We start from the raw sequence: 22,787 nt of genomic DNA, 5'->3' as shown, positions 1-22,787 counted from the left end.
AACGATGCAGTTTTCAAGACGGTTTGTGTATAAAAAAATTCAAAGTGTAATAGATGACTATAAACTTGAAAATGTCAAAAGTATAAAACAAAAAACTAGAAGTAGAAGTAAAAAATGAAGAATTAACGAAAAATTTTAAAAAGAATTCATTATTAATTAATCAATTACAAGGTAAAATTGAAGAAGAAATGAAAGCTATGGTTGATTCTATTAAAGAACTTGAAGAGAAATCTATTTGACAGATGACAACATAAAAGAGTTTTTTCGAGTTAATTTAAACATTTTAATCACCCAAATTCAAGAATTTAAAAGATAGTATGATTAAACATGAAGAACTAAAAGACAAGATTAAAGAAGCTGAGAAAAAGTTACAAAATATGTATCAGTTTGAAATCAGAACCAGAAATAAATAAACTAAATACTGAAACTGAAAATAAGCATAAAGATTTATTAGAATTAATTTTCAAATAAATTGCAGAATATAAATCTGAATTGAAAAGGCAGCTTCACAAAGAGGTTGATGATCATACCCGCATTAATACTTTAAAAAAGAAATTAAATTTTAAATAGATGACTTTAAAAAACAAATTCGAAAATTTGGGTAGTATTGTTGACAACCGTCACAATTTAAAATATGCAGAATTAAGTAATATTACAAAAAAATTACAAGAAGATATTAATGAATTTAATGATCAAATTAAAAAAATAACAAATGATTGGACTCTGAGTTGAAATATCAGCTAAACAAGAAGAAGCAATAAAGATAATTAAATGAAAAAGTAATGATAAAATTAAAAAATAATAAATGATTTGGACTCGTAGTTAAAATATCAGATAAAAAAAGGAGAATCAATCAAATGCTAAATACTCAAGTAATTCTGCTAAAAACTAAAGCAATAAAACCCCTAATGTCGAAGAAATTAAACCCCTAATTTCCGAAAAATTAAAAAAGTAATTTAAAAATTTTTTTTTAAACAAGAAACACAATTAGCTTTGAACAAAGGCTACTGTTGACAAATTTTTTTTGCTTCTGAAGTTGCCACAACAAAACGAGTTGAAAGATTTTTGCTGAAATAATTCTTAAACTTAAAAGAAAGACAGGAAAATAGAAAAAAGGGTAGAGGAAGTGAGACATGAAGTGTTTCTCTTTAATACTATTATGATCATTTTTTTGATTACATACAAAAGAAAAAGTATTTTGACCGCGTGGTGCCTGGATACATTTAACATATAAAAAATGGCCGATCTGAAACTATTTAAATATATTTGAAATAAGACCTGGAATTTTCGTAGAAATTATAAGATTTTAAAAACACAAACCAAGATATAAAAATAATGTACTAGATATGCTTTTGAGTGGTGTGTTTATAGTCGGAAAACCGGAACTTATATAATAGATATTAAATTTTTATTAAGGGTGCGAGCTCCCCGGGTGAACCGTATAAACCGACAAAAGCCCAATATCACATTTTATATTTAGGTGGTGGAATTTAAGTCCCCAGGAAGCTGTTTAATTTACTGATATATTTGATAATGTAAATATACAGCTGAGGCAGTTGAGGAAATTGACGCTGATAGTTAAAATCTATGATAAGAAAAAAAATTAAAATTATCTAAACAAGGGACATGTTTGATATTTACCCTTATGACGACCCCAGCATCTACAGAATTAACATTATGCTTTTAAAAAATAGTTACATCAGATTCACATATCGGACGAACCTGTATCCTATAATAGTAACCTACTTTTGGATTAAAGGTTTAATTAAAGTTTTAATTACTATGTGAACCCTAATAATATACTTACTAATTGAAAATAAGATCAAATAAGTTACATTTTATCAATAAAAATAATCTGCCAAAGTTGCCAAGTTGGCAAAACATTGTCACATTGCTGCCACTTGGCAGAAAAATGGCAGACTTTGATTGGTTGAATTTGTGTTTGCCAACGTTCTGCCAAAAGTTTGTCAAGTTTGGGAGCAAATGCCACATTGCTGCCACTTGGCAGGATTTTGGCAAATATATTGGTGGAAGTGTTTAATTTATATTTTACTATAGGTATTTAACAATAATTTGTTAAAATTTGTTTTAAATTTGTTGAAATTGGTCAGCATTGGTCGGTTTAGGTCAAGGGTTAAAATTAAGTTGGGTCAAAATCGGGCCAAAAACCCCATATATATAACTACTCAGGCTAATGTAAAAGACATACTTTACAGATCAAAAATTCATAAAAAGTGAATACAGTCGGACCTGCCCTTGCGACCACCTGAGTTAAGCGACTTCCTGACCTAAGCGACCACTTTAAATTCCTCCCTTGCGATTTCAACAATAACGTACCCGAGACTAGCGACCTCCGGTAAAACGCGACCAGCGGCCATTTATTTTACTTCCCATTCATTACATTTACCTGTTATCAAGCGACCAACTTGAAAATGAAATAGACAAAAAATGACATCAACTTCTCAATTCAAACCGATTACAAAAGGTGTGATCATCCTTTGTTACGAAATTTAAAGTTAAACTTCAAAGAATCAAAAAGGCCCGGTAAAAATTTTCGGCAATTAGCGTGACACCTCGTGCCAGTTTTGTTGTTCACAATTTGATATTGGTTAAAGATAATAGTCGATCTTTTATTAGTATTGTATTATTTACGATTTTTGATATTTCTTTCCTCAAAATACATAACTTTAAATAAAATTAATTTTGTTTAACATTTAAGGAAAAATAAACTACTATTACCTAATAGTGGTCATGCGTCGTATACAGATCATTCGCAGGTAACGGCAATCGTAGTTTTTAGCCTAGACAATTAGCGCGGAGAGTAGTTTCCCTTTACCAGAATGGCGAAAATTGTAAACAAACTTGTGTTGAAGCTGGAAAATCGTCTATACCTGTGTATGATACCCACTCACGAATCTGGGGTGGTCCCGGGGGTAAAAATAAACTGCGCATTATATACTAGTATCTATGGTACCTTTTTAGCTCACCTGTCACAAAGTGACAAGGTGAGCTTTTGTGATCGTGCGGTGTCCGTCGTCCGTCCGTGCGTGCGTCCGTCCGTAAACTTTTGCTTGTGACCACTCTAGAGGTCACATTTTTCATGGGATCTTTAAAGAAAGTTGGGCAGATTGTTCATCTTGATGATATCTAGGTCAAGTTCGAACTGGGTCATGTGCCTTCAAAAACTAGGTCAGTAGGTCAAAAATAGAAAACCTTGTGACCTCTCTAGAGGCCATATATTTCAAAAGATCTTCATGAAAATTGGTAGGAATGTTCAACTTGATGATATCTAGGTCAAGTTCGAAACTGGGTCACGTGCCATCAAAAACTAGGTCAGTAGGTCTAAAAGTAGAAAAACCTTGTGACCTCTCTAGAGGCTAATAAATTTTATAAGATCTTCATGAAAGTTGGTCAGAACGTTCACCTTGATGAAATCAAGGTCAAGTTCGAAAGTGGGTCAAGTGCCATCAAAAACTAGGTCCCGTAGGGCAAATAATAGAAAAAACCTGTGACCCCCTCTAAAGGCCATATTTTCATGGGATCTGTATGAAAAATTGGGCTGAATGTTCATCTTGATGATATCTAGGTCAAGTTCGAAACTAGGTCACGTGCGGTCAAAAACTAGGTCAGTAGGTCTAAAAATAGAAAAACCTGTGACCTCCCTAGAGGGCCCTATATTCATGAGATCTCATGAAAATTGGTCAGAATGTTCACCTTGATGTTATCTAGGCCAAGTTCGAAGTGGGTCACGTGCCATCAAAAACTAGGTCAGAGGTCAATAAAGAAAAACATTGTGACCTCTCTAGAGGCCATATTTTCATGGGTCTGTAGAAAGTTGGTCTGAATGTTCATCTTGATGATATCTAGGTCAAGTATGAAAGTGGGTCACGTGCCTTCAAAAATAGGTCATAGGTCAAATAATGAAAAAACGTTGGACCTCTCTAGAGGCCATATTTTTCATGGATCTGTATGAAAGTTTGGGCTGAATGTTATCTTTATGATATCAGGTCAAGTTTGAAAGTGGGTCACGTGCCTTTAAAAAGTAGGCCATAGGTCAAATAATGAAAAAACGTTGTGACCTCTCTAGAGGCCATATTTTTCATGGGACTGTATGAAAGTTGGTCTGAATGTTTATCTTTATGATATATAGGTCAAGTTGAAACTGGGTCAACTGTGATCAAAAACTAGGTCAGTAGGTCTTAAAATAGAAAAACCTTGTGACCTCTCTAGAGGCCATACCCTGACTGATCTGTATGAAAGTTTTTCTGAATGTTCATCTTGATGATATCTAGGTCAGGTTTTTAAAGTGGGTCACGTGCCTTCAAAAAGTAGGTCAGTAGGGCAAATAATGAAAAAACGTTGTGACCTCTCTAGAGGCCAACTTTTTATGGGGCTGTAAAGAAAGTTGGTCTGAATGTCATCCCTTTATGATATCTATGGTCCCAAATTTTAAACTGGGTCAACCGGTCAAAAACTAGGTCATAGGTCTAAAAAAGTTAAAATCTTTTGACCTCTCTAGAGGCCTATTTTTCAATGGATCTCAAGAAAAATTTATCTGAATTTCACCTGATGAACTAGGGCAGTTTCGAAACTGGGTCACGTGCGGCAAAAACTAGGTCAGTAGTAAAAAATAGAAAAACCTTGTGACCTCCTAGAGGCCATATTTTTCATGAGATCTTCATGAAAATTAGTGAGAATGTTCACCTTGAAGATATCTAGGTAAAGTTTAAAACAGGGTCAGGTACCTTCGAAAACTAGGTCCATAGGTCAGATAATAGAAGAACCTTGTGACCTCCCTAGAGACCATATTTTTCAATGGATCTTCATGAAAATTGGTCAGAATTTTTATCTTGATAATATCTAGGTCAAGTTCAAAACTGGGTCACATGGGCTCAAAAACTAGGTCACTATGTCAAATAATAGAAAAAACGACGTCATACTCAAAAGTGGTTCATGTGGGAAGAGGTGAGCGATTCAGGACCATCATGGTCCTCTTGTTTTAATACATGTACTTGATGAACTCCATAGTAGTAGCAATTGTTTCTTCATGACAGCTTCTTTTCCGAAATACATGCTCAGAAGTCTATCCTAAGTTAAGAGACCACCAGACTCCTGTCTTAAGTGACCACAATCTCAACTTCCCCTGTGCGGTCGCTTAGGACAGGTTTGACTGTACTCTGAAAGTGACTTATGATACAAACTTATTGACATAAGATTTTTGCAAGATATTCTTATAAATAACTAAAAATATTGTGCAGAAGGTTGTAAACTGTTGCAAACTTGAAATAATGTAGAAAAATTACATTCTTCTTGCATTTTACCAATATCTAACTTTTATTTTCCCCCACTTTATTATTTTTCATTGTCATATAATGATATATATGTCGTAGGCCAAACTGGAATCTAAGCAGATCCGGAATCGGTCTAGACCAAACTAGAATTCCTGTTTGGTCAAGGCCAAACTAGAATTCTAGTTTGGTCTAGACCGATTCCGGATCTGCCTAGACCAAACTAGAATTCTGCCTAGGCCAAACTGGAATTTTCTTGTTTAAGAATGAACATATTAATAGACGCTAGTTTTCACATCACAGGGGCACCAATATAACAAGGAGTTTTGTTGGTGATGTATAGTTTGTATTTTTTGTTTCTTTTGGCAATTAATATAGTTTATTCTTTCCTAATGGATGGAAAACAGACCATATTATTCAGTTTTAGATTAAAAAAAATAAATATATGATTACAATAGTTTATTGATAAAATACTTTAACCAAAAACCAATATTAAACTTTCATTTCAGCATTAAATACAGATAAACAAATATATGACATTTAATAATAAACCACTACATTGTGTTTTCTCAATATCTATATAGAAAGATTCCAGTTTGGCCTAGGCAGATCCAGAATCGGTCTAGCCAAACTAGAATTCTAGTTTGGTCTAGGCAGATACGGAATCAGTCAAGACCAAAATAGAATTCTAGTTTGGCCTAGAATTCTAGTTTGGTCTAGACCCATTCCAGATCTGCCTAGATTCCAGTTTGGCTTACGACATACATTCTGTGCCAAACTTGGTGGAAATGAACATGTTGAAAAATTTACCCCAAACTGTGTGTGAGTAGCTTTAAGACTGCAGATTTTTGGTATGTATAAAAGAGTAAACAGTAAATACAGATAACAAATAGTGTTAACAGTGCAAAGGTCACAATGTGTATATGAAAATTCAGTGTTGAATAAATTTGAATATCTATTTTTGTATTTTGTTTATAAATAATAAAAGACCATTTACGTAGCATTTTTGTAGAAAAATAATATTTCTTTGTAACCTAATCAAACAGAAAATGTTCAATGACCAGTATCAACCAGATTAACCAATCGACCACTTCTGACAAATTTGGGAGTACTGATGAGGTTGCTTTAACTAAATATTAATGCCTGCATTCACCTTAATCAAGCCCCAGATGCTCTTAAACAGTCATTATTTAATTGTTCATAAACTTTGCAAAATATCTTAACAGTCAGTATTGACTAATTGACCAATTGACCGGTATTGACCACTTCATGGAGTATTGACTGGGGCAGTTTTAACCCGGTTTTAACCGCCCCACATTGGTTAGGATATATCATCTTCACATCTAATGTTGAGCAATAAAAAATTGAATATCAAACAAAAAATAATCAAAATACTTAACCGCCTCGATAGCCTAGTGGTAGAGCGTCCGCTTCGAGTGCGGGAGGTCATTGGTTCTATCCCCGACTGCGTCATACCAAAGACGTGAAAAATGGTACCAGTAGCTCCCTTGCTTGGCACTCAGCATTAAAAGGGAAACTGGCCTCTTCTCTCATACCCTCGTGGCGATGGATTCCATCAGGAATGAGGTGTCGAGAGTGATTAATGTAAGTTGTAGAACTTCCTTCACAATCGACTTAAAATAAATTATGTATAAAATACTACTGTTGTACATACATGTAATATAGTTATCGTTATAACAAAAAAGGTGGTAATACTTGGCTGATATGGAGGCCAACATTTATTGATCATGTTTATAGATACCAGTTGGGAAAGTTTTAGTTAGGAAAAATTGGAATTTGGTCAGGAAAAAGTCAGGGAATTTTATTTTCTCTGGACCTTTACTTTCATGATCTTCCCCTTCAAACTTCAAACCTTAATAAACAACATTTCCAATCTGACTGAAGTACATCTCCTGTTACGCTACGCATAGGATCTGAGAACGACCTATTCATAGCCTCGTTCTGACGACCCATTCGCTAGCCAATCAGAGCCTAACTTACAACATCTTGCAAATCTACGTGTAGCCTTGACTTTTGATATTTACAATTCTTTTGTCGTAAGGTATCAGATAGCCGGCTAGCTCAGTCGGTAGGCCACTTGCTTTGTAAGCGAGGGGTCCCGGGTTCGAGCCCTAGAATGACTGCACATTTTTCTTACTCTTTGACATTCGAACAAGTCGTCTGATTGGATGAAATAAAAATAGCAATACTGGAAATCCAAAATATACAGAAGACGATTGTGAATAGGTCGTTCTCAGATCTTCGTTTAGAAGATCAAGTACTTTAGTCAGATTGCAACATTTCTGTCTTACAGTTCACATAAATGACCTTCATCTTTCAATACTAACTAGATAACCTACAGCTCACATTAATGACCCAATTTATTTCATACTCGCTCTCAGTAATCCTTGTGGCAAAACTTACAGACTGACTTGTATATAAATGATCCTCATAATTTATGATCTTCATTTAAAACCTTAGTAAACAACATTTTTGGTCTTACAGCCCACATAAATGACCCATTTAAGTTCATACTCGCACTCATCAAACCTTGTGGTAAGACCTACAAACTTACCTATGTAGATTATGGTGATATGCATTTGTTCATAGGAACCAGATTTCCTAAAGCCCGCATTAGTGACCCTACTTTGTTCATACTCACACTCAACAATCCTTGTAGAAAGACCTACAAACTGACCTCTATATATATATGTGACCATGACCCCCATATGACCTTCACCTTCAAACTTAAAACCTTAATAAACAACATTTTTGGTCGTACAGCCCACATCAATGACCCAATACTCACTGAGTGTCGGTGTTTTGTCAGTCAAGTGACTGGGACAAAAACGTTCTTCATATGTTCAGAGTTTCTCATGTGTTGCACTTTCATTTTACTCAATACTTGCCCATTACTGGTGTGGTGATTTCTGTTTAACAACCGTTCATTGTTCTATATACAGGGCTTTTCATCAGGAAATTGGGAAGAGGCCCTGGCCTTTCAAATTGAGAAATTCATACGCAATATTTGCTCATTTTGGGAAAAGAGCATTTTTAAAGTCTGTTGAAACAGTGTCTTTTTTTTTCCTTCTGCAAAAGAGGTATGTAACAGAGGACACAATTTGGTGGTTTCCTACATTGCTTCATATATGTGAAATATAATTGGCAAAAAAAATAATTTTCTTTTACATTTTGGGAAGTTCCACTGCCACAGTTGGGAAAAAATGGCTTTATTTTCAATTGGGAAGTGGCCAGATATCGGCCTCTGTTATATAAGGATGAAAAGCCCTGATATATGTCCCTTAGGGGGCAGTCATTGTACATTTTATACACTCCATACACCGTTCGCGAGAGCCTCAGGCAGCACATGGACAACTTTCATTACCGGATAATTTTCTGCTGCAATTTTTCTATCTATGACGTTCGTTTACACAATCTGGCAAGGTGTGACAGCTCCCATAAGTATAAAGAATTAAAGGTATTTGTAATCATTTCCAGATCTCCAACAGAACTTGATGATAATGATACTGATGAAGAAGATGATGATAGACTTTCTCAGGACCCCAGTATCTGGCAGGATATTCCAGACTCCATCTTACTTCATATATTCTCATTCCTAGATGTGCCTAATTTAGGACATGTAGCTCAGTCATGTAAGGTGAGATATTAGAGGGGTAGTGATATTCTGCTTGTATTAGAATATGTTTATGTAAGATCCTGCCTTGATTGGAGAACATTTCAGGCTATTCACAAAATATACTTAAATATTCTACTGTACCACTGAAAGAAACAGCTACAAATGATTCCAATACAGTTATCAGAAAATTTTAGCAGACACTTATTTAATGAACATGGATTTACTACACATAATTATGCTTTCATGAACAGATATGAATTTGCAACCTTTTTGATGTAAGTGTTTGAAACGTTTTAAATACACTTTTGATTGTCAGACTTCTAAAAGATCACCGACAAGTTACATTGTTATTGTCGTTACTTAACTTAGGTACTGATAATGGTTAAGTCCTTTGTTAAGGGCCATTTTTCTTGAAAACTGTAAGAAGTAAAGCCTTGAAATTTGTGCTCTGGTTTATCATCATAACATGTAAAATAGTTGTACTATGAAATCAGTATTACTCTTGGAAATTAGTTTTTAATTGTCCGTCTGTTCCATTTTGTTTCTTAACCCCATGAAGGTTACCTAAGAAACTTTGGTTGAAGTTTAACTCATCAAGATGATGTGCTGAACCCAAGCTGAATGTTATTTTGTATAAGTTGATATAAATATACATACAGATAAAATCTGATAATATAACTGGTTGTAAAGGGAGGAAGTGAAGTGCACTAGAAGCATACCTTATCTTGATTAATTACAAAGTTATCTTCCTTTGTTTACTTTTTTGTCACAACAATAACTGGAAGGAACATTATACAGTGATGGATGGCTAAGAGAGGATGCAAGAACTTGTTGAACAAGCCTTGCAGTCACGTTTAGTGATAGCTCAAGTTAAAATTGACTTCTCATTTTTGTAGACATGGAACAGAGTATCACTGGATGAAAGTTTATGGAAGGATTTGCTTCATTCAGAAATACATGTGACATGTGGGCAGTTAGCACAAAGAAAGAGAAGCTGGAGAGAAGAAGTGAAACGTGTAAAGTATCATGTCCCGACTGTTCTAACAGAGACATTAACAGAACATACTGATGAAGTACTTCATGTGAGCTTCTCACACAATGGGAAACTATTCAGTACCACATCTAAAGATGCAACTTTAAAGGTAACAGTTGAAAATTATTCAGTACTCTGTATAAATATTCCCAGAATAACTTGAAAATAAAACTGTTTATATTGTTAATAATCCATGATACTGAATGATGACTTAGAAGGTAGATTTTGCCAAGTTATCACATGGATAACCATGTTTTCACTTTACTTATAATTATTATGTTCAACCTGAGAACATGACATATAGCTCATGTTATTAGATTTTATTGATACTATAATGTTATTAATCAAGCAATTTCATATTGGCCTTGTTATTTGTCCAAGGGTAGTCGTATTGGCCCGAGGCCGTAGGCTGCTGGAGTAGACGACCCCTATTGTTTTTGGGGTCACTCCGTCAAAGGTCAATGTCACAGGGGCCTGAACATTGAAAACCATTTCCGATCAATAACTAGAGAACCACTTGACCCAGAATGTTGAAACTTCATAGGATGATTGGTCATGAAGAGTAGATGACCCCTATTGATTTTGGGGTCACTCCGTCAAAGGTCAAGGTCACAGGGGCCTGAACATGGAAAACCATTTCCGATCAATAACTAGAGAACCACTTGACCCAGAATGTTGAAACTTCATAGGATGATTGTACATGCAAAGTAGATGACCCCTATCGATGTTGGGGTCACTCCATTAAAGGTCAAGGTCACAGGGGCCTGAACATTGAAAACCATTTCCGGTCAATAACTAGAGAACCACTTGACCCAGAATGTTGAAACTTCATAGGATGATTGATCATAAAGAGTAGATGACCCCTATTGATTTTGGGGTCACTCTGTCAAAGGTCAAGGTCACAGGGGCCTGAACATGGAAAACCATTTCCGATCAATAACTAGAGAACCACTTGACCCAGAATGTTGAAACTTCATAGGATGATTGTACATGCAAAGTAGATGACCCTATCGATGTTGGGGTCACTCCATTAAAGGTCAAGGTCACAGGGGCCTGAACATTGAAAACCATTTCCAGTCAGTAACTTGAGAACCACTTGACCCAGAATGTTGAAACTTAATAGGATGATTGGTCATGCAGAGTAGATGATCCCTAACGATTTTGGGGTCACTCTTCGAAAGGTCAAGGTCACAGGGGTCTGAACATTGAAAACCATTTCCAGTCAGTAACTTGAGAACCACTTGACCCAGAATGATGAAACTTCATAGGATGATTGGTCATGCAAAGTAGATGACCCCTAACGATTTAAGGGTCACTCTGTTAAAGGTCAAGGCCACAGGGGCCTGAACATGGAAAACCATTTCCAATCAATAACTTGAGAACCTCTCGACCCAGAATGTTGAAACTTCATAGGATGATTGTTCGTGCAGAGTAAATGACCCCTATTGTTTTTGGGGTCACTCCGTTAAAGGTCAAGGTCACAGAGGCCTGAACATTGATAACCATTTCCGATCAATAACTTGAGAACCACTTAACCCAGAATGTTAAAACTTCATAGGATGATTGAACATGCAGAGTAGATGACCCCTATTGATTTTGGGGTCAGTCTAGTAAAGGTCAAGGTCACAGTGGCCTGTTCATGTAAAATCATTTTTTGGAAATAACTTGAGAACCACTTGACCTACAATGTTGAAACTTAAAAGGATGATTGGACATGCAGAGTAGATGACCCCTATTTATTTTGAGGTCACTTGATCAAAGGTCAAGGTCACAGGAGCCTGAACAGTGACTTGAGAACCACTAGGCCAAGAGTGTTGAAATTTAGCAGGATGACTGGACATGCCAAGTAGATGATCCCTATTGCAGCCAACCATCAGTGTCTCTTTGACTTTCGCTCCTGACCCCTATTGACTTCTTGCCTATAGGACTTTGCATTGGGGGAGACATGCGCTTTTTTACAAAAGCATTTTCTAGTTTTTATGCTTTTTCAGTATATCTCTGTTGTTACTAAATGGATTTTATTCAAACCTAAAACAGTTGTTCTACACAGTCACCCACATATGACACAATGTTCTTGATGCTGGCACCAAAATGCTATGAGATATGCCCCCTTTTGACTGGAATGTCAGGTGTATTGTGATGCACTTCTGCTCTATCTAACTTATTTGATTCAAACTTCAAATAGTTGTTCCATATTATTAGCCACATGATATGACATATGATGCATTACTTTTTAGCTCACCAGAGCCAAAGGCTCAGAGTGAGCTATTAGGATCACTCACTGTCCGGCGTCTGTTGTCCGTAAACTTTTACTTTAAATGACATCTCCTCATAAACCGCTCGGCCAATTTTATCCAAACTTCACAGGAGTGTTCCTTGGGTGAAGCTCTACAAAAGTGTTCAGATAATTGAATTCCATGCAGAACTCTGGTTGCCATGGCAACCGAAAGGAAAAACTTTAAAAATCTTCTTCTCAAAAATCAGAAGCCCTAGAGCTTAGATATTTGGTGTGAAGCATTGCCTAGTGGACCTCTACCAAATTTGTTCAAATCATGACCACGGGGTCAAAATTGACCCCGCCCCAGGGGTCACTTGATTTTACATAGGAAAATCTTAAAAAATCTTCTTCTCATAAACCAGAAGGTCTAGAGCTTAGATATTTGACATGTAGCATTGCCTAGTGGACCTCTACTAAAATTGTTCAAATCATGACCCCCGGGGTCAAAATTGACCCAGCCCCAGGGGTCACTTGATTTTACATAGATTTCTATAGGAAAATCTTCAAATTATTTTAAAAAATAAACCAGAAGGCCTAGAGCTTAGGTATTTGACATGTAGCATTGCCTAGTGGACCTCTACTAAAATTGTTCAAATCATGACCCCCGGGGTCAAAATTTACCCAGCCCCAGGGGTCACTTGATTTTACATAGGTTTCTATAGGAAAATCTTCAAATTATTTTAAAAAATAAACCAGAAGGCCTAGAGCTTAGATATTTGACATGTAGCATTGCCTAGTGGACCTCTACAAAATTTATTCAAATCATGACCCCCAGGGTCAAATTGACCCCCCCCCCCCCCATGGGGTTACTTGATTGTACATAGAAAAATCTTCAAAATTTTCTAAAAATATACCAGAAGGCCTAGAGCTTAGATATTTCACATGTAGCATTGCCTAGTGGACCTCTACAAACTTTGTTCAAACCATGACCCCCGGGGTCAAAATTGACCCCGCCCCAGGGGTCACTTGATTTTATATAGGAAAATCTTCAAAAAATTTCTAAAAATAAACCAGAAGGCCTAGATCTTAGATATTTGACATGTAGCATTGCCTAGTGAACCTCTACAAAATTTCTTCAAACCATGACCCCCGGGGTCAAAATTGACCCCCCCCCCAGGGGTCACTTGATTTTACATAGGAAAATCTTCAAAAATTTTCTAAAAATAAAGCAGAAGGCCTAGATCTTAGGTATTTGACATGTAGCATTGCCTAGTAGACTTCTATAAAATTTGTTCAAATCATGACCCCCGGGGTCAAATTGACCCCGCCCCATGGGGTTACTTGATTGTACATAGAAAAATCTTCAAAAAATTTCTAAAAATAAACCAGAAGGCCTAGAGCTTAGATATTTGACATGTAGCATTGCCTAGTGGACCTCTACAAAATTTGTTCAATCTTGACGCCCCAGGATCAAATTGACTCAGCCCCAGGGGTTACTTGATTTTACATAGGAAAATCTTCAAAAATTTTCTAAAATAAACCAGAAGGCCTAGACAGTTACTGGAACAGACCCGGAGAGAGAGTAGAAACTACTCGCACCCTAGGAGGCTCCAATTACATGGCAATTGAAGTGATGGCCAGTTTACCGGCATGCAGCCAACAAAAAGCAATAAATCACATGTAACAGTGTTGATAAGCTTAGGCCAGATTTTCCTTGATGTAGGAATAAACGAATATTAACATGTATAAAATGATAATGTGCTGTTTATAGTGCATGCATGTGCATTTAACTGCATGTCTTTTAAATTGGCCCATTTTTCCCCCAGAAAACTTGATATATGGATATTAGACAAAATTAATCAACATCCACTTTAATCAATTTTGTGCAAAATATTTAAAACCTATGAAATATAATGGGTCCTGTCATTAGTATATAATAACTTCCATCAGGAAATTTGATAGTAAGAAGACTATTTTGAAAATACCTATATATGCTATTTAAATTTCTACATTTGTATGCCTGTTTGCCTGTCTATCAGTCAAATAAGGTAGATCTTGCTGCGACTTTATAAAAACAACATATTTTATAAATAACAAAACGAATACACACGTTTGTGGATTCAATTTCGGTAGTTCTGCACATTGAAGGTAAAATATAATCCACTATGAAGAATTTGATAAAACCACTCCGTTTTAGAATTTCAGGACATACTAAGAAAAAGTCGCAAAATATATATATTCTCCTGCTTGCATTTTTTACTAGACTGATTTGAATGAAGCTGGACCTTAAGCAAGATTTTGTAATTGGAGTTTATAGGAAGATCGCATTTTTTGCACTACATTGCAGATTTTATTAAAAAGTCTCACAGTTTGTGAAGACATTATTGGAATTGTTTCATTGTAAATATTGTAACTATTGAATTTCATTTTAGCAAGATTGTGACATTGCCATTAGAAAACACATGAACATCAGTAACGCATACATAGGCTTTATTCTGTGTTATCAAGAACAATGAAGTTACTTCATTACTTTCGGTTTATAAAATTGTGAAGAACTAAGATATGAAAAACCATGCTTAAAATTGTTCATTTACATATTCAGATGTAATATAAATTTCATTCAAACATCACAACAAGAGGGTGATGATGACCCTATATCGCTCACCTATAAAACTTGGCCTTGACCCCACATAAACCAGTTTCGAACTTGGCCTAGAAATAATCATGATAAACATTCTTACCAAATTTCATGAAGATAAGGTCATAAATATGGCCTCTTGGAGTGTTAACAAGCTTTTCTTTTGATTTGAGCACGTGACCTAGTTTTTGACCATACATGGCCAGTGTCACACTTGGTCTAGGAATCATCAAGATAAACATTCTTACCAAATTTCATGAAGATAGGGTCATAAAAGTGGCCTGGAGAGACAAGCTTTCCCTTTGATTTGACTGGATGGCCTAGTTTTTGACCCCATATGACCCAATTTTAAATTTGGTTCACGAATGAAGATAACCATTCTAGCCTTTAGCTTTTGATCTGGTCAGTTTTCGAAAGGAACTGAGATATTATGCACATACAAGCTGTGTGCAAGTTTGATTAAAGTTTATTGCAAAATGTGGACCCTATCGTGTTCACAAGCCAAAATAGCATATATTTGGCCTTTTAAGGGGTAATAACCCTTGAACCCATGATGGGATCTGGCCAAGTTTCAAAAGGAATCGAGATGTTATGCCAATACAAGTTGTGTGCAAGTTTGATTAAAATTGATTGCAAAGTGCGGTCTCTTATCGTGTTCACAAGACATTGTGGACAGACGACGAACGAAGGGTGATCACAAAAGCCCATCCACAGGTGAGCTAAAAACAAAATGCCTCTTTGCTGAGCTTACGATTGATTAGCAATGGATAGAACTAGCTATGGCTACACAGTGCTGTGTACATGCTAACAAATTAAAACGATAAGAAAAATCAATGTAATGAATTATATACATCTTAAAATTACGTTCACATTCATTCTGTTCATTTTTTTTTCAAAAAGGCCACGGAGAAGAATACCTTTTTTAAATCAAACAGGAAGAGTAAAACAATTAATCCTATATACTCAATTAACAGGTGATTTACACTTTAAAAGTAATCACATAAAATATACAAAATATGCAGGCTTTTACCAATCTTGTTAGGTCATTCGGATATTCTCTGATAATATACATAGCAACACATTTGAAATTGCAAAGTTTTTTAACTTTCTTATAATTGTATATCATGGAACATTGTTGGTCCAAATATTTAATAATAACAGAACAGAACAGAATAGAATTGTATTAAAGACCTGTACATGGTACATCGGCATGCATAATAAACAACATCTGGTCCAATCTGAAAATGGTTCTTTTAGCTCTTGCTTGTCGTCACAGGATAATTTTCCATTTCAAGGACATGCTATTGCATATTCCATCTTTAGTGACAGACAGACAGACAGACAGACAGACAGACATGTATTATAATGATAAGCATATTCTTCAGACTGCCATCTTCTTATAAAACAGGTTTTAATATGTAAAAACAGATTTATAAAGTCGCAGCAAGATCTACCTTATTGACTGATATAGACAGGCAGACAGTCATACACAGCTAGAAAATTAAATAACATAGATATTTTCAATATTGTCTTCTAATTAGAAAATTTTGTGATGAAATATATTCTGTGCCTTGAATTATATTCTAATAATAAGACCCATTTTATTGGCATAGTTTTTAACTCTTTTTGCACAAAATTGATGTTGATTAATTTTGTCTTATATCCATATATCAAGTTTCCTGAAAAAAGTGGGCAAGTTTAAAAGACATGCAGTTAAATGCACATGCATTCACTATAAACAGCACACTATCATTTTATATATGTTATTCATTAATTCCTGCATCAAGGCTTATCAACACTGCTACATGTGATTTATTGCTTTTTACTGACTGCATGCTGGTAAACTGGCCATCACTTCAATTACCATGTAATTGGAGCCACCTAGGGTGCGAGTAGTTTCTACTCTCTCTCCGGGTCTGTTCCAGTAACTGTAGAGCTTAGATATTTGACATGTAGCATTGCCTAGTGGACCTCTACAAAATGTATTCAAATCATGACCCCGGGGTCAAATTGACCCCGCCGCATGGGGTTACTTGATTGTACAAAGAAAAAACTTCAAAATTTTCTGAAAATAAACAAGAGGGCCTAGAGCTCTACAAAATTTGTTAAAATCATGACCCCCGGGTCAAAATGGACCCTGTCCCAGGTGTCACTTGATTTTACATAGGAAAATCTTCAAAAGATTTCTAAAAATAAACCAGAAGGCCTAGAGCTTAGATATTTGACGTGTAGCATTGCCTAGTGGACCTCTACAAAATTTGTTCAAATCATGACCCCCGGGGTCAAAATTGACCCCACCCCAGGGGTCACTTGATTTTACATAGGAAAATCTTCAAAAAATTTCTAAAAATAAACCAGAAGGCCTAGATCTTAGATATTTGACATGTAGCATTGCCTAGTGAACCTCTACAAAATTTGTTCAAACCATGACCCCCGGGGTCAAAATTTACCCCGCCCCAGGGGTCACTTGATTTTACATAGGAAAATCTTCAAAAAAATTTCTTAAAATAAAGCAGAAGGCCTAGATCTTAGATATTTGACATGTAGCATTGCCTAGTAGACTTCTATAAAATTTGTTCAAATCATGACCCCCAGGTAAAATTGACACCGCCCCATTGGGTTACTTGATTGTACATAGAAAAATCTTCAAAAAATTTCTAAAAATAAACCAGAAGGCCTAGAGCTTAGATATTTGACATGTAGCATTGCCTTGTGGACCTCTACAAAATTTATTCAAATCATGACCCCCCAGGATCAAATTGACTCAGCCCCATGGGGTAACTTGATTTTACATAGGAAAATCTTCAAAAATTTTCTAAAAATAAACCAGAAGGCCTAGAGCTTAGATATTTGACATGTAGCATTGCCTAGTGGACCTCTACAAAATTTATTCAAATTGACCCCGCCGCATGGAGTTACTTGATTGTACAAAGAAAAAACTTCAAAATTTTCTGAAAATAAACAAGAGGGCCTAGAGCTCTACAAAATTTGTTCAAATCATGACCCCAGGGGTCAAAATTGACCCCGTCCCAGGTGTCACTTGATTTTACATAGGAAAATCTTCAAAAGATTTCTAAAAATAAACCAGAAGGCCTAGAGCTTAGATATTTGACATGTAGCATTGCCTAGTGGACCTCTACAAAATTTATTCAAATTGACCCCGCCGCATGGAGTTACTTGATTGTACAAAGAAAAAACTTCAAAATTTTCTGAAAATAAACAAGAGGGCTAGATCTACAAAATTTGTTCAAATCATGACCCCGGGGTCAAAATTGACCCGTCCAGGTGTCACTTGATTTTACATAGGAAAAATCTTCAAAAGATTTCTAAAAATAAAACCAGAAGGCCTGACTTAGATATTTGACGTGTAGCATTGCTAGTGACCTCTAAAAATTTGTTCAAATCATGACCCCGGTCAAATTGACCCCCCCCAGGGTACTGATTTTACATAGAAAATCTTCATTAATTCAAAAATAAACCAGAATGCTGATCTTAGATTTTGACTGTACATTGCTAGTAGACTCTCAAAATTGTCAACATGACCGGGTCAAATTGACCCCCCATGGGTTACTTGATTGTACATGAAAACTCAATTTCTAATAAACCAAAGTATCTTAATATTGACAGGCATTGCTAGTAGATTCAAAAATTTTCTATGACCCCCGGGTAAGCCCCCATGGGTTACTTATGTACAAGAAAAATCTTCAAAAAATTTCTAAATACAAAGGTAACTTAGATTTGAAGTACAGAGGGACCTCTAAATTTGTTCATCTTGCGCCAGGATCAAATTGACTCAGCCCCGGGTACTGTTACATGAAAATCTTATTTTCTAAAATAAAAAAAGCTAATTAGATATTGACATGTAGATTGCTATGACCTCTACAAAATGTTTCAAATCATGACCCCGGGGTCAAATTGACCCGCCAGGGGTTACTTGATTTACAAGAAAAAACTTCAAATTTTCTGAAAAAACAAGAGCCTAGATTACAAAATTTGTTAAAATCTACCGGGTCAAAATGGACCCCCAGGTGTCATTGATTTTACATAGGAAAATTTCAAAAGACTTCAAAATAAAAAAGTAACTGAATTGCTTAGTTCTAGTGACCTTACAAAATTGTCAATCTACCCCGGTCAAAATTGACCCCACACAGGGGCACTGATTACTAGAAAATTTAAAAAAATTTCTAAAATAAAAGAGCTAGATTTTGAATTCATTGCCTAGTGACCTCTACAAATTGTTCAAACATGACCCCCGGGGTCAAACCCGCCCCAGGGTACTGATTTACATAGAAAAATCAAAAAAATTTAAAAAGCAAGCCTAGATCTTGAATTGACTGTGCTTCTATAATTCATAAATTTGTCAATCATGACCCCAGGGTAATTACGCATGGTTCTTAATTTCTAAAAAACCAAAAATTTAAAAATAACAGAGGCCTGACTTAGATATTGACATTAATTGCCTGGCTTACCAATTGTTACTTGACCCCAGGATCAAATTGATACCAGGGGTAACTTGATTTTACATGAAACTTCAAAATTTCTATAACGACTACTAGAATTTAATTAATTCCAGGACCTACATTATAATTGACGCGCATGTTATTGATTGTACAAAGAAATTCATTTCGAAATAACAGAGCCTAGAGCTCTACAAAATTGTTCAATCTGACCAGTCAAAATTGACCGTATGTCTTGATTTTACATAGGAAAATCTTCAAAAATTTTAAATACAGACCGGCTAAGATATGCAGTGCATTGCTATGGACTCAACAAAATTTATAAATGACCCCGCCGCAGAGTTACTTGATTGTACAAGAAAATTCAAATTCTAAAAAAGAGCAGACTCACAAAATTGTAACAACCCCCGGGTCAAAATTGAGTCCAGTGTCACTTATTTCTAGAAAACTAAAGATTTTAAAATAAACGAAGCTAGAGCTAAATTTGACTGACTGCTAATGGACCTCACAAATTTGTTAATCATGACCCGGGGTCAAAATTACACCAGGGGTACTTGATTTTACATAGGAAATCTTCTAATTTGCTAAAAATAACAAATTTGTTAAATTGACATGCATGCCAGTACTTCCAATTTGTTCATTGACGGTAAAGAACTCAATAATTTTTAATAAAAAACTAAATTTCAAATAAACAGAGCATGCTTGATTACAAATTCATCATGACCCAAGTGTTCAAATTGACCTCCCCCAAAGGAGCCATTGATTTAATAAACTAGAAATTTCAAAAATTCTAAATAAACAACTGTATATTAGTGCATGCATGCTAAATTTAATACATGTATGTGTACAAAATAAATTTAAAACCAGAAGGCCTAGACTTAGATATGAGTACATTGCCTAGTGACTCTACAAAATTTGTTCAAATCATGACCCCCAGGTCAAATTGCCGCCCCAGGGTTACTTGATTTTACATAGGAAAATCTTCAAAAATTTCTAAAAATAAACCAGAAGGCCTTAGTGCTTAGATATTTGACATGTAGCATTGCTATGACCTTCAACTTAATATTGTACTTCAAATTGACCCCCCGCATGAGTTACTTGATTGTACAAAGAAAAACTTCAAAATTTCGAAAATAAACAAGAGGGCCTAGGCTCTACAAATTTGTTCAATCATGACCCCAGGGTCAATATGTGACCCTGTCCAGGGTGTCACTTGATTTACATAGAAAATCTTCAAAAGATTTAAAAATTAAACCAGAGGCAAAGTTGATATTTGACCGTGTAGCATTGCCTAGTGGACCTCTACAAATATTATCAAATTAAGATTACCCACACCTAGGTTCACTTGATTTACATAGAAAACTCAAAATTTATACCGAACCTAGATCTTAGATATTGCATGTAGCATGTGCTAGTGACTCTACAAAATTTGTTCAAATTATGACCCCCGGGTCAAATTACCCAGCCCAGGTCACTTGATTGTACATAGAAATCTTCAAAATTTCTAAAATAAACCAGAAGGCCAGACTTAGATATTTGACATGTAGCATTGCCTAGTGGACTCTACAAAATTTGTTCAAATCATGACCCCCAGTCAAAATGACCCAGCCCCATGGGTTACTTGATTGTACATAGGAAAATCTTCAAAAAATTTCTAAAAATAAACCAAAAATTTGACATGTAGCATTGCCTAGTAGACTTCTACAAAATTTGTTCAAATCATGACCCCCGGGGTCAAATTGACCCCGCCCCATTGGGTTACTTGATTTTACATAGGAAAATCTTCAAAAAATTTCTAAAAATAAACCAGAAGGCCTAGAGCTTAGATATTTCACCTGTAGCATTGCCTAGTGGACCTCTACAAAATTTGTTTAAATTGTGACTCCCGGGGTCAAAATTGACCCCTCCCCAGGGGTCACTTGATTTTACATAGGAAAATCTTCAAAATTTTCTAAAAATAAACCAGAAGGCCTAGAGCTTAGATATTTCACATGTAGCATTGCCTAGTGGACCTCTACAAATTTGTTCAAATCATGACCCACGGGGTCAAAACTGACCCTGCCCCAGGGGTCACTTGATTTTACATAGGAAAATCTTCAAAAATAAACCAGAAGGCCTAGAGCTTAGATATTTCACATGTGGCATTGCCTAGTGGACTTCTACAAACTTTGTTCAAATCATGACCCCCAGGATAAAATTCGCCCCGCCCCAGGGGTTACTTGATTGTACATCGGAAAATCTCCAAAAAATTTCTAAAAATCGTCAGTTTGACATTTGAAACATGTAGCTCATATTACTCAGGTGAGCGATTCAGGGTCACAATGACCCTCTTGTTTAGTATAATTTAGCTTACTATGGGTTCCAATGAAGAGTTTTGGAAATCTCAGTTTTAAATTCTTCTTTGATACAGCGAACATATAAAAATGCAAATACATATACCTAGTATAAAGAAAAAAAGTTAAATATGTTGTTTGTATTTTAGCATGTTATTGTGAAGGCTCTCTCTCCTATATATCTCCTATATATGACTACACAATTGTTTAGCTGAATATTTCCATTTTATTGATTTGTGTACATTCTCAGGTTTGGGCTGTTGGTTATCCGACAGCACTGAAATACAGCAAAGATTTCCGTGAGTTGTTGGCATGGGATTTCACACAGTTTTCAAGCTTCAATGAATCAGATACCATGGTGCTTGTCTCGAGTGTAAAATCCACTCATGTGATTGATAGACGTGGATATATGGCTATACTCTCTCTCATACATGGCAAGTTCTGTTTATTGAAACTTAAAGGGTATTACATCATGGTTGGGTTTGCAACATGGTAAACTACTGGTACATGTACCATGTATGTAGGTAAAATTATGAGCCCAGGGAGCTTGTAACAGCAAGAATCTACTTTCTTGGACCAGTAACATCAATATTTATGGTTGTTTTTAGCTCACCTGTCACAAAGTGACAAGGTGAGCTTTTGTGATCGCGCGGTGTCCGTCGTCCGTCCGTCCGTGCGTGCGTCCGTAAACTTTTGCTTGTGACCACTCTAGAGGTCACATTTTTCATGGGATCTTTATAAAAGTTGGTCAGAATGTTCACCTTGATGATATCTAGGTCAAGTTCGAAACTGGGTCACGTGCCATCAAAAACTAGGTCAGTAGGTCTAAAAATAGAAAAACCTTGTGACCTCTCTAGAGGCCATAATTTTCAATGGATCTTCATGAAAATTGGTCAGAATGTTCATCTTGATGATATCTAGGTCAAGTTCGAAACTCGGTCACGTGCGGTCAAAATCTAGGTCAGTAGGTCTAAAAATAGAAAAACCTTGTGACCTCTCTAGAGGCCATATATTTCAAAAGATCTTCATGAAAGTTGGTCAGAACGTTCACCTTGATGATATCTAGGTCAAGTTCGAAACTGGGTCACGTGCCTTCAAAAACTAGGTCAGTAGGTCAAAAAATAGAAAAACCTTGTGACCTCTCTAAAGGCCATATTTTTCATGGGATCTGTGTGAAAGTTGG

At 35.8% G+C, this 22,787-nt stretch overlaps 1 protein-coding gene across 2 annotated transcripts in view; it reads left to right on the top strand.

Moving 5' to 3' along the window:
• Positions 1-22,787, top strand: part of LOC123566554 (F-box/WD repeat-containing protein 5-like) — a 62,476-nt gene that overhangs the window by 18,377 nt on the left and 21,312 nt on the right. For both annotated transcript variants that reach the window (XM_045360766.2, XM_045360765.2), the window contains exons 2-4: positions 8,787-8,946; positions 9,822-10,067; positions 21,855-22,038. In XM_045360766.2, coding sequence (XP_045216701.2) covers positions 8,787-8,946; positions 9,822-10,067; positions 21,855-22,038 — 590 coding nt within the window. The remainder of the gene's footprint in view (positions 1-8,786; positions 8,947-9,821; positions 10,068-21,854; positions 22,039-22,787) is intronic.

The sequence above is a fragment of the Mercenaria mercenaria genome, chromosome 8 (assembly GCF_021730395.1).
Source record: "Mercenaria mercenaria strain notata chromosome 8, MADL_Memer_1, whole genome shotgun sequence".
Taxonomy (NCBI): domain Eukaryota; kingdom Metazoa; phylum Mollusca; class Bivalvia; order Venerida; family Veneridae; genus Mercenaria; species Mercenaria mercenaria.
This window is presented reverse-complemented; position numbering and strand designations above follow the sequence as displayed.